The following is a 12,160-nucleotide window of genomic DNA, read 5'->3' as shown; positions in this document are numbered from 1 at the left end:
CAGCCATTGATATGTGGGATTCTAAAGATTCCAAAATAAAGGTTTATATTAAGAGTATAGGCATTCTTGTATACCTGAGTTATGACGGTAGCCCCGCCACTAGTTGTGCTCTGCCCTCGGCGGCGTGACTCTCACCCAACGCGACAATCCGGGAAAAACTGAAACGATGAATATTCGCTTGCCGATTAATTATTAAATACAAAAACTCAAAATTGATCAAAATAAATTAAGAGAGAAAATTTTCATTTCTCCAATATTTCTTCTCTCTCGACGACTAGGGTTCTCTCTCTGAGTTCTTTCTGATCGAACCAGTCGTTTCGTTACCGTAGGATCTTAAGAATGGTGAGGGGACACCTCAACAAGCTTGTGTCTCGGTCTCTCTCAGTCGCCGGGAGATGGCAGCAACAACAGCTCCGGCGTCTTAACATCCACGAATACCAGGTTGGTGTTTTTTTCTTTTCTTCCCTTGCAAGAATATTTGTAATCTCATATTTTTTTGGATCAAATTGTGTTTGATGAGTCATTCCATGCCTTGGGAAATCAAATGATCGAATGCGATCTAAGGTTCCTATGAATATATTTTACTAGACCTTATATTCATGCAACTGGCTAGGCATTTGAAAATTGTCTCCCTGACGAACTTGCAATCAGGGGGCTGAGTTGATGGGCAAGTATGGAATTAATGTCCCCAAGGGTGCTGCCGTCTCCTCTGTTGAAGAAGTTAGGAAAGCGATTCAGGATGTCTTCCCCAAGGAAAATGAGGTAACTTGTCTGTTCTAAATCCTTGCAGAAGTCCCCCTTCACCCCACCCCTCCTTTCACAATAATTAAGGAAAAAAAAAGAAGGGATTTGCCATGCTTTTTGGAGCCTTTCTGACATTATATTTGACTTTATATTTCTTGGTTGGGTCTGGAAGCTCTTCATATCTTTTGAGTATTTATTTCATTTGTGGTTCTGTTGTAGTTGGTGGTCAAAAGCCAAATTCTTGCTGGTGGTCGTGGTCTGGGAACCTTCAAGAGTGGTCTCAAGGGTGGAGTGCATATTGTAAAAACTAACGAAGTTGAAGATATTGCTGGTACTGTGGCATTTGTGTTCCCCCCCCCCCAGTTCTTAGATATTTGCTCTGGGTTGATTTTCACTTCTAAATTCGGTTCCTTGATAATCCCAATTATGGTTTGGGAACGAAATGAATAAAATATCCTACTTCCTTCCACTTCCACTTTCTTATGCACTGCGATGTTAGACTTGTTAGAATCATTCTCCAAGTTCCCCATTGGAGATTCCACAATTTAACAGTTTGAACATGATAACTTTTAGCATCATATTTTTGATTCCTTTGTTGCATGCCATGTCAACTATATGAGAGTTGAAGCTAAAAGACTTCGGGTTGCAAAAGTCATCCATTGACATGTTTTCTCCATTTAATATGGAGCTGTTTTAGTCTTCACTTATTAAAACATTTCTTGTAACTTAATTTCTAGTTTCAGAACTCCAAATTTAGCTACAAGCATTGGAGCCATTCAGTGGAATGATCTTGTTGTTATTGTTTCCTTTAAAAGGAACCTGTTGCTTACTCTGTTAACTAGGAACTTGTCCTTATGTTATTAACTATGTGTATGACATTAAAGCTTAGGGAACTTATGCTTTCTAGTGTGGGCTAGAGCTCCTAACGCATCCAGTAGTGAACCCAACCTGGTGGTAGGTTGTAGGAGAAAAATTGCAGCAAAAATAAAGTACCAATGAGTAAGGAACTAGGGCTTGGATCAAGTCAACCTAGGGTTGAACGGACAAATATGGTAGATGAATAGTGCGGTAGTACCCCAAAATTTGATAGCAATCTAAGGGTTAGATTGATGATTTGTAATTGATGTAAAGAAAAATAGGAAGTAGAGATACAGATTTGGCAACAACTAGTGACTACCAAACTGCTGATCAGATAACACTGAATAGAAACAGATATAACAGCTAACGGTTGGATTGGAATATAGGATCGTTGGCATGAAAGACAGAATTGGTAACTTACTTATAGCAAAAGCAATCATTAGATGAGATTGAAATTAGTGTTGATATAAGGTCCTGAATGGGGAAAGACAACACCCAATTACCTCAGTGATCTGGATCTGCTGAACAGTAAATGATATACAAAGGATCACATCATTAGCAATTGCAAGACTTGAACCAGGCAAGGGATAATTCTGGCCACTGTCTCAGTCAGGCCTGTTGTGTAGAGTCTGTAGACTACCAAAAAGTCTCAGTAAGGTGTATCTAAACGGCAACAGAAGTCAATCGACTGGTTGGAAATCATCAGGGATTTTAGAATCTGGGATCATATTGAAGGGGTAACTTGAAGATATGTTTTGTATCATCTTGGAGAGTCGCGGGATGCATAAAATATATGCATGGAAAGGCTTGCAGTGCAGTGTTAATGTACCCAAATTATGTTTCATAAGATAATTAATCTCCTCGTGCATTTGGATGAAACCAGAACCTTGCATAGTACTTCAATAGATGCTATGGAACCATTATCTAAAGGTTCATGTTTCAAGTCAGGTGATTTCACAAAATATAAGATCAAAGCGAATTGATTTTTATATGAATTGAATATATATTGATTTCACTTAAAGTGGACGCTACATCTCTTACTTATAGCTCCACCGAGATCTGTTTTTATCCTTATGATTTTCTGTTTCAAAAGCTCTAGAAATTCATTTCCAAGGCCTTCCAATTTTGAATAAAATTTCATTGCTTTCTGTTCTCTTAGGCACAAATAGGCAATGCTTTCTTCTAAATCAGAAAGATTTATTCTTTTCATGAATCAGAAAAGAAACACAACCTCCTCTTCTTCCTTTTTATTTTATTGTCCTCTCTTATTCTCTCCTTCTAGTTTGTGCACTCCCCCAAAAAAAGAATTTATACTTGGTCTTATGCTGTATGGTTGTATTTTTGGTGCTTATCTTGAGTTTTCACATTTGCCAGCTCTTATCATTTGCAGGGAAGATGCTTGGACAGGTACTGGTCACCAAACAAACTGGGCCCCAAGGGAAAGTTGTTAGCAAGGTTAGTCCTTTCTTTATTTGTTCTAGTGGATAATGTTTTTTTAGAAGTCCAATCTTGTTATGCTTGTAGTAAACACTGTCAAGTGTGAAGTATGGTAATCTCTTTTGTTTGAGTCAGTAGCTAAAAGAAAGTCCTTGTTTTCTCTTGGATGGACCTTTGTGTCATGTTCTTTTGTGGTTGATCTGGTTTTCCTTTATCATGGTCTTATGAGAAAAGTATACTAAAGATGCTTTCATGGGCATGCTCTCAAAAAGGGGTGAAGAAAGAAAGTAAAGCACAAGAAGAAAGAAGATCATTGCAAATATTGTATATGTGCACAGTTGTCACACTTTCTAGGTGACCCAAGGTGTTATACTTAGGGACCAAGTCACCTGGACACCAAGCCATTGCAGGGTCTTATGTGACAACTTGACAACTATGTTTTGGTGTCCTAATGTGATCATATTCTTCGTTTGCTATGTCAGTGAAGAATATAAATGTTGATGGGTTAAGAAGAATCAATCTTTTGTCTTTACCTTTTATAGTCAAGAAAACTGGAGGATCAGTAGTTTTATTAGCTAAAATGGACTCTGCCTTACTGAATTTTGCCTCAACCCTCCATAAATGGATTTATTTTTTACCTTTTTATTCAGTCAATTTCTTTTCTTAGTTTACATAAAGAAAAAAATAAAGATTGAGAGTGATCAAATCATAGAGTGTGTTTGGAACAGATTGGGATGCCTAGAGCTAGAGTTTAAGTTTCTTCTTTGTGGTCCCTCCTTTTTTTCTATTTTTTTTCTTTTTTGCAAGATTTGTAGTACCATTACCATTCAATCTTAGGATTATTTCTTTTATTTTTCTTGTTTTTGACACCTCCCCTCCAAGAATTTGTTACTGCCTATCACCATATTTTATTCCCTTCCCCACTCTTATCTTTCATTTTACCGTTACCTTCTATGGTATGACATGTACGGGAGCAATGAATTAGGAGCACTCAGCCAGCTTAAGGGTTGGGCTGGGGGAGCATCTAGAGACAAGCTCGGTATGTAGAATCAGTGGATCAGCTGGATCGACCAGTATGTAAATATAAACCAGGTTTTGTTGCAATTTAGGTTAGATTGCCTGATCGGGATCAGTATTGTATCTGTATTGGCCGAGAACAATTACTAAAGCCCTTGGTGATGAGGAGAATTGGCTGATTCCTTTCATTGGTCTTCTTGCTGATCTTATGTGCCATTTGTTGTCACAATTGCTACACCATGCATTTATTGTTGGTATATGCCCTTGGGTCAAAGCTGTTGAAAATTTTTGAGAACTCATTAAGACTTGGTCCCATCTTATATTGCCAAATTCTTTCTGATTTTTCAATATACTGCTGTTCTCGTTGACCAGTTCTAAATTATGAATAGTGGGTTTGCCTCTTGTTTGATGTTGACCACTTCGGGGAATTTTTATTTTTGTTGCAATGATGGTGGATAAATTACAAATAGAAACATTCTCTCCAACTTTCATGGTACATCAGGGGTTAAAGGAAATGGAATCCTTTCATTTTTAATCTATTATATATGCAAAACCGTGCCGAGTATAATTTGTATGCAAATGCTGGGGCCTAAAACCTTTTGGTTTATGGGATTTAAACCCACCCCTATAGCATTGTCATATAAAATATCATGCATGGCAAAGAAAGGAACTTCCATATAGATGTATTTTGCTTAGCCTGGCTCTTCATTGGATTTTGCTATGTTTTAGTTTTGTTTCTTTTTTATGCCCTAGGATCTGTTTTTTATTACAACTTCTATTTTGAAAATACATACTTCTTGCCTTCCAGAAGACTATTTGTGTTTGGACCTATGACGAAAGACCTTTTTCCCCCTATGCAGGTATACTTGTGTGAAAAGCTATCTCTTATCAATGAGATGTACTTTGCAATCACTCTTGACCGTAAAACTGCTGGTCCAGTAAGTTCCAATTGTAATATATATTTCAATGATGAAGTTACCTCATTGTCTTTCCTCCAAATTCTTTTCATCGTGTTGTGTATGTTTTTTTTCCATCATGTACTTTGATCTCACTTTGTTCATGTCGCCTTTTAAGTTCCACATGAAAATTTTATTTCTTGTGAGTTTACCTCATTCTGTCCTTTGAGATCTTATAAATCGTGTTGTGTTTGTGTTTTTGATGATGTACTTTGATCTTTGTTCACCATGTTGCCTAGTGAGTGCCACATGGAGGGTTTTAGTTCTTGCAAGTTAGAAGTGGATTTTGTTTCATGCTAGTTAGAAGTGGATGTTTTATGATGATGACTATTTGGTATGTGCATTTCTTCTTCTTCAGATCATTATTGCCTGTAGTAAAGGTGGGACCAGCATTGAAGACCTTGCTGAAAAATTCCCTGACATGATCATTAAGGTTATTATTAACGTCTTCTTTCAGCATTTTCTGACATTTTCCTTGAATTCCTCATATTACATTTAGGTATGCAATCTGATCTTGTGTTTTCAACCAGGTCCCTATTGATGTTTTTGAGGGAATCACAGATGAAGATGCTGCTAAAGTTGTAGATGGTTTGGCTCTCAAGGCAGCAGATAGAAATTCTGCCATAGAACAAGTGAAAAAGCTTTACAAACTTTTCGCTGATTCTGACTGTACACTTTTGGAGGTGAGCGTGTAAATTATTTGGGATAATTACTATTGTCCCCTTGTATTATAGCTTAATTACTACTTTATCCCCCTATGCTCTGTGAAATTACTAATCCAACCTCAGACTTTACCTGTAATTACTGTTGCCCCCTACTGTTAAATTCTGTTAGTTAAGTGATGATGTGGCAATTTTCATTTATTTAAAAATTCCAAAATAACTTATTTACACTTTATATTAAATTATATTATTACCTTAATAATTAGGAAAAAAATTTACCCTAATTTGGTAGCACCTTATTTTTTAGCTTTTTCATATTTACTTTTCAATTTGGTGTTATTTTTAAGATTTTGTTATTTACTTTCCAATTTGATGTTATCAATTTTAAGAAGTTTCTACTTCCATTAGGTTTTCATTTATTTACCATCTAATTTGGCGTCATCAATTTTAAGAAGTTCCTTTTCTTGGCGGAAAAAAAATAATTTAGGTACTCTATTTTTGGAATTCAAAATAATAAGAAAATAACTCTAAAATTGGTACTTGACATGGTTTTTTTCTTTCTTTATTCTAAATGAGGATAGTATTGTGTTTTGACTTCTTAATTTTAGAAGGACAAAATAGATATTAAACATTCAATTGTAATAGTCTCTTCACACTGTCAGAACTGAGGGGGACATCAGTAATTTCATAAAAAACAGGGTCCTTTTAGTAATTAAGCTACAATACAGGAGGGCAACAGTAATTATCCCTAATTATTTCTATTTCAACTTTCAAATGGTCATTTTCTTGTTGTCTTACTTTTTCCCATTTGTCCATTCTCTTTGTTGCTGGCTTCATTACGCTTGCTTTTCTTGAACAGATCAATCCCATTGCTGAGACTTCTGACAACCAGTTGGTGGCTGCTGATGCGAAGTTGAACTTTGATGATAATGCTGCTTTCCGCCATAAAGAGATATTTGCTCTTCGTGATTCATCCCAGGAGGACCCTCGGGAGGTATTCTTTTCATTCATATAGCGATATCTATCAAAGGATCTTGCTGACTTAAAATTTGGAGATGGCTTGCAATTTTCCTGGGCCATATTCTCAGGTCCGAATTCCCAATATGAATAGCAGTTTGGAATTTTATTGTCAAAATCTGGCTAGTTCAAGTCACTTCACTGCTGTGGGCAGCAAGGTGCCAGCAGCTCTTGAATTAAGTCACAAAAGTAGTTCTTCTACTCTGTTTTGTTCCCTTAGGTTCAACTCATTGTTCTTTGCATGTCTTAGAGGTGTGTGGTAACCATAGGATTTTGTTGTGTGAAAATTATGATATGAAACCGGAAGGAATATGCTTTTGTGCCACCCCCCCCCCCCAAAAAAAAATTAAAAAAAAAAAAAAAAAAAGAAGAAGAAAAGAAAAAGAAGAGACACAAAGCATAGGCTTAATGGGGATCATTGCTTGTTAGTTCTGGATTTCTTCTAATGCTGTTCTTCCTTTTTTGACAGGTTGCTGCTGCCAAAGCAGATCTGAACTATATTGGTTTAGATGGAGAAATTGGTTGCATGGTTAATGGTGCTGGTTTGGCAATGGCTACAATGGATATCATTAAGTTGCATGGTGGAACTCCTGCTAATTTCCTAGATGTTGGTGGAAATGCTTCAGAAGGCCAGGTAATGTGTTGCATCTGAATGACATTAATGTTTTATTTTTATTTTTTTGGGATAATATTTATTAATAGAATTAGAAGTATCCAGAAGAATAAAGGCCAAGGGTTACACAACAGAAGATGGAAAGGAAGAAGACAGAGCCACTATATATGTAGTTCAAATGAAAAAAATTCTTTGGATTCCCACCTTCTAGCTAAACTGCTAAAGGGTCCTAAATTAGCTCATCTCCTTCTCCACAATGGAGAGAGTTCCTTGAGCTGTTGGTAATCTAGTTTTTTGGATCAGAATCTATTTTTAAGAACTTCTGAATGGGGAACTTCATCCGCTAACTCGTCGCCTCCAAGTTCCCTTTATAGTATTTGTTTTTGCAGTCGCACGGCTGCCAGTTGTGCAACCGTTGGGATTGTGCCACATAAGCCCAAATTGGATCCAACGGTGTATATAGAGAGAGCGGGCTTAATTATGAGTATGAATATCTTATTTTACCAAACCTCTCTTAATGTTTCTAAATTTACAAAAAGAATCCCTGTAAGATGTGAGGGAGACAGGCAAGAGCCAGTCAACCACATCTCTTCAAGAGTGAAGCTTGACAGGGGAAGATGAAGGTGCGGGCAAGAGAAGAACAGAATGAATTTGTAGAGTGTAGTAGTAGGACATGTGGTTGAGACATCTTTCGTTACCAAGCACAGCCAACTCTGAACTTCCATCTTTCGTTCCACAAAAGAATGCACCTCATTCTTCCCTTTGTTGTTCGTTTGAAAATCTCTTCACATCCAACAAACGTAGTAGCTGCTGATTTCTGCATCTCTCACAAATCAATCCTTAATTCGCAGTTGAATTTCTGTTACTTCACAAGAAGAAACAGGAAACCCTAATTCTGTAATCTGTGAAGAAGAAATAAATAGAAAAGGAAGTAAGATGAAGAGGAAGCAAGGAAACCTAATTCTTAAGAAGCCTTAAAAATTATCCTTAATTCCCAGTTGATTTTCTGTAACTTAACAAGAAACAGAAACCCTGATTCTGTAATATGTGAAGAAGAAAAAATAATAGGAAAGACTATAAGATGAAGAAGAAGCAAGGGAGCCCTAATTTCTTAGAAGCCTACAAAGCTCGAAAGCCAACCCCTCTTTTCGCAAGACTTGAGATGAAAAGAGATCCTTGGCTTTGATACGGCTCCATTTGAAACTTTGATTTCCCATTTCATGTCATCAGGGAAGCAGAGATTGCCGGCATTGTTTTGTATAATCTCTTCAGCTGAATTCTCTTCTTCAGGACTTGTTTTGTAAATTTAAGGTTAATGTGTTAAAAGTAAATCTGAGATGGGTTGATAATGTAAATCTAGAAGATTTATTTTAATAAGTATAATTCATAAAATTCATTTACATTTAAGCCCCCACCATTTTATTTTACGCCACCAGATCTTTTTTGCAAATGTGGCGCAACCTTGACAGTCATGCGACTGGCTGCCGTGAGAATACAACAACAACAACAACAATAAGCCTTGTCCCAACTAAATGGGGTCGGCTACATGGATTCTTGCCCTCCAATCAGTTCTATTCGAGGCCATGCTAGATACAAGGCCTAAGCTATACATATCCTTTCTCACCACTTCTCCTAAGGTTATCTTAGGTCTACCCCTAGCTCTTCTAGTTCCTTCAATATGGATTATATCACTTCTCCGTACAGGAGCATTTATAGGTCTCCGTTGAACGTGGCTGTGCCACCTCAAACGACTTTCTCTAAGCTTATCACTTATGGGAGCAACTCCCAGCCCAACTCTAATATGATCGTTTCTTATCTTATCCATCCTAGTTTTGCCACTCATCCATCTTAGCATCCTCATTTCTGCTACATTGAGTTTATCTATATGATTCTTTTTAACAGCCCAACACTCTGCACCGTACATCATAGCTGGTCGAACAACGGTCCTATAAAATTTTCCTTTAAGCTTTAATGGAATACGCCGATCACACAAGACCCCGGACGCACCCCTCCACTTCATCCCACCCTATTTTAATTCTTTGGGAAACCTCATCTTCCAAATCACCTCTTTTACTTATGATTAAACCTAGGTACCTAAAACAATCACTTTGAGAAATCTCTTTATCGTCAAGTATCACCACCTCATCATCTGGCCGATCATGACTAAAGTTACAAACTAAATATTCTGTCTTCGATCTACTAAGTTTAAAGCCTTTTGATTCCAAAGCTAATCTCCATGATTCTAATTTGGTATTAATCCCCACTTGGGTCTCATCAATCAACACAATATCATCCGCAAAAAGCATACACCAGGGGACCTCATCTTGAATGTCTTTGGTTAATTCGTCCATTACCAGTGCAAATAGATATGGGCTTAAAGTTGACCCTTGATGTAGCCCAACTGTTATCGGGAATTCATTACTTTGTCCCCCCACTGTTCTAACACTAGTCACCGAACCATCATACATATCCTTAACTATATCTATATATTTACTTGCAACACTTCTTTTCTCTAGTACTTGCCAAATTAACGCTCTAGGGACTCTATCATAAGCTTTTTCTAGGTCAATAAATAACATAGGAAGATCTTTCCTACATTCTCTATACCTTTCCATAAGTCTCCTAATTAAGTAAATAGCCTCCGTTGTAGATCTTCCTGGCATAAACCCAAATTGGTTCTCCGTAACTGTAGTTAAGAAAATTCAAAAGAAAATTCAGAAAGCTGCACCCCTCCCTCCATTAAAATAAACAAAAGAGAGGGAGGGTTCAATGTGCTTTTCAAATCTATGTTCAGAGTTCCAACTGTCAAATTCTTCCAGTCCAACCCAAAGATGACCTTAAGCTTACATGTTAGCCTATCCAAGTTTTCTTATTATTCATTTTGTGTTACTGTTAGTGGCTTTCTTTGTGGAATATCATGATAGGCATCATAGTCCATTATAGCAAAGCTTGAGCACATGCATCGAGGATGAAGGGTAATACCCTTTATAGTATTTGTTTTTGTTCTGATAGATATTTACTGCTTATGTTGAGCAGGTTGTGGAGGCATTTAAAATATTGACATCCGATGAGAAGGTGAAAGCTATTTTGGTCAACATTTTTGGAGGGATCATGAAATGTGATGTTATTGCAAGTGGGATTGTCAATGCTGCCAAACAGGTGATATATTTTAATTGATTTGGGTACTTGTCTGCATTTCTACCATGTGCCTTTCCAAACATGATTAGTAAGATGGATCTTTTTGTTAAGTTCACTTTCCGGCATTCTGAAAGTAAAAAATGATGGTATTAATTAGTTACTTGGATTAACTTTGTGGTAGTTGAATTTGGCATAGTTACTAATTGCCTTGCTGGAAACAAATTTCTGTGTAAGTGATAAAAGCATCTCTTGTGGTTTGTTTTGTAGGTTGATTTGAAAGTACCTGTGATTGTTCGTCTTGAAGGCACCAATGTGGATCAAGGGAAGAGAATTTTGAAGGTAAATGGGAAAACCTTGCCTGTTTTCTTCTCCTACTCGTGTCTGATTGTCCTTGAGATTTTATTCTGTCATTGAAAATATTAGTTAAAAGGAACTAAAGAATATCAGCTTTTTGATTGATTGTTATTTAACCACATTTAATCTGTAGGAGAGTGGAATGACATTGATCACTGCAGAAGATCTGGATGATGCAGCTGAGAAAGCAGTTAAAGCAACCGCAGGCTAAGGGAATCACTTGCTATTCCAATATCATTAATGTCCATTCAGATTTTTGTGTCGTAAGTGAAAGACGTTCACCGATTGATTCTTCATTGTAGAACCATTTTGTAGGTTTGGAAAAATCAGAATTCACAGAAAGAAGTGAATATAGAATTATTTCCCCCTCTGAAAACCCTGAGAGAGATTACTCAATAAAGCTGGTGGGTTTTTGAAGCTCAACAAACTTTCATACTGGATGGGTAAATGGCACTCGGGAAATTCATGTTGAATGATCCTAAGAAGAGATTGAGTTTTACCTAGAATATGCAATTTCACTTTCACTGTTGTGGCCTTGGAGCAATTTTGAACATTTAGTTAGAATCAAGTCTTAAGTCTTTGCACTAGAGTGTTTGGTGGCCTCTAATGAACACGACCGTGTCATACAACTTTCTCTACTTTCTCTACTTTCTCTTAGCTCATGTTGAATCAGGGGGGCTGACTTTTGTTTATGAGTTTAGCATGAAGGGATAGATAGGTCTTGATGCAAATGGTTACAAGCTTTCCTCTAATCTTTATGTCAAGTTTATCTTGGACCGTCTGAACCTCAACAAAGTTCTGAGTCAAAATTCTAACATAGAAGGCAACGTCATGTCTGGTTAGGGTTGGTGTTAGGTAAAGGTGGGGTGCTGGGAGTAAGGCTGCCTTGCCTAGGTCTGTGACCTACTACTTTGTAGGTTACTTTGATAAAAGTAGGGTAACAATATGAAACTATGTGATGTTTATTCTTTTGTATTTAGGTTCAAGTGAAGTTTCTAATCTGGTCTGACCCAATTTTAACCTTATAGGTTCAAGCTTAGGGTTAGGACTAGACTGAAGTATTTAGGGTCTAAGGTGAGGATTTTGGAAAATGATCCAACCTAAACCTATTACAACCCTAATTATGCTTTAGTCTCAAACTGGTTTTTTTTTTTTCAATTACAAAAATGAGGTAAAACCATGTGCATGATGAATTTTTTAATTTTTTTGGTGTTTTGAGGTTCATCTGGGCCAGTTTGCGGAACACCTCGATTACATCCTCAGGGAACTTTGTCGTCCGCAAAGGTCGAGTCCATGACTTCTCCACTGAGAAGTATGAATCTTATCACTCTACTAACAATGCATTGACAAGATCTGCGTGCATG

At 37.1% G+C, this 12,160-nt stretch overlaps 1 protein-coding gene across 1 annotated transcript; it reads left to right on the top strand.

Moving 5' to 3' along the window:
* The first annotated feature begins 105 nt into the window (after positions 1-105).
* Positions 106-11,431, top strand: LOC149022551 (succinate--CoA ligase [ADP-forming] subunit beta, mitochondrial). The gene is made up of 12 exons (XM_089150600.1): positions 106-441; positions 652-762; positions 964-1,075; positions 2,993-3,057; positions 4,917-4,994; positions 5,371-5,445; positions 5,543-5,695; positions 6,534-6,668; positions 7,161-7,325; positions 10,341-10,463; positions 10,710-10,781; positions 10,930-11,431. Exons 1-12 carry the CDS (start codon positions 340-342, stop codon positions 11,005-11,007), a joined length of 1,269 nt encoding a protein of 422 aa, XP_089006726.1. The 5' UTR covers positions 106-339; the 3' UTR covers positions 11,008-11,431.
* The last annotated feature ends 729 nt before the right edge of the window (positions 11,432-12,160 follow it).

This window comes from Hakea prostrata, chromosome 3, assembly GCF_041222555.1.
Source record: "Hakea prostrata isolate BN-2017 chromosome 3, UWA_Hpros_2, whole genome shotgun sequence".
NCBI lineage: Eukaryota > Viridiplantae > Streptophyta > Magnoliopsida > Proteales > Proteaceae > Hakea > Hakea prostrata.
Note: the sequence above shows the minus strand (reverse complement) of the source record. Positions and strands in the feature narration are given on the sequence as shown.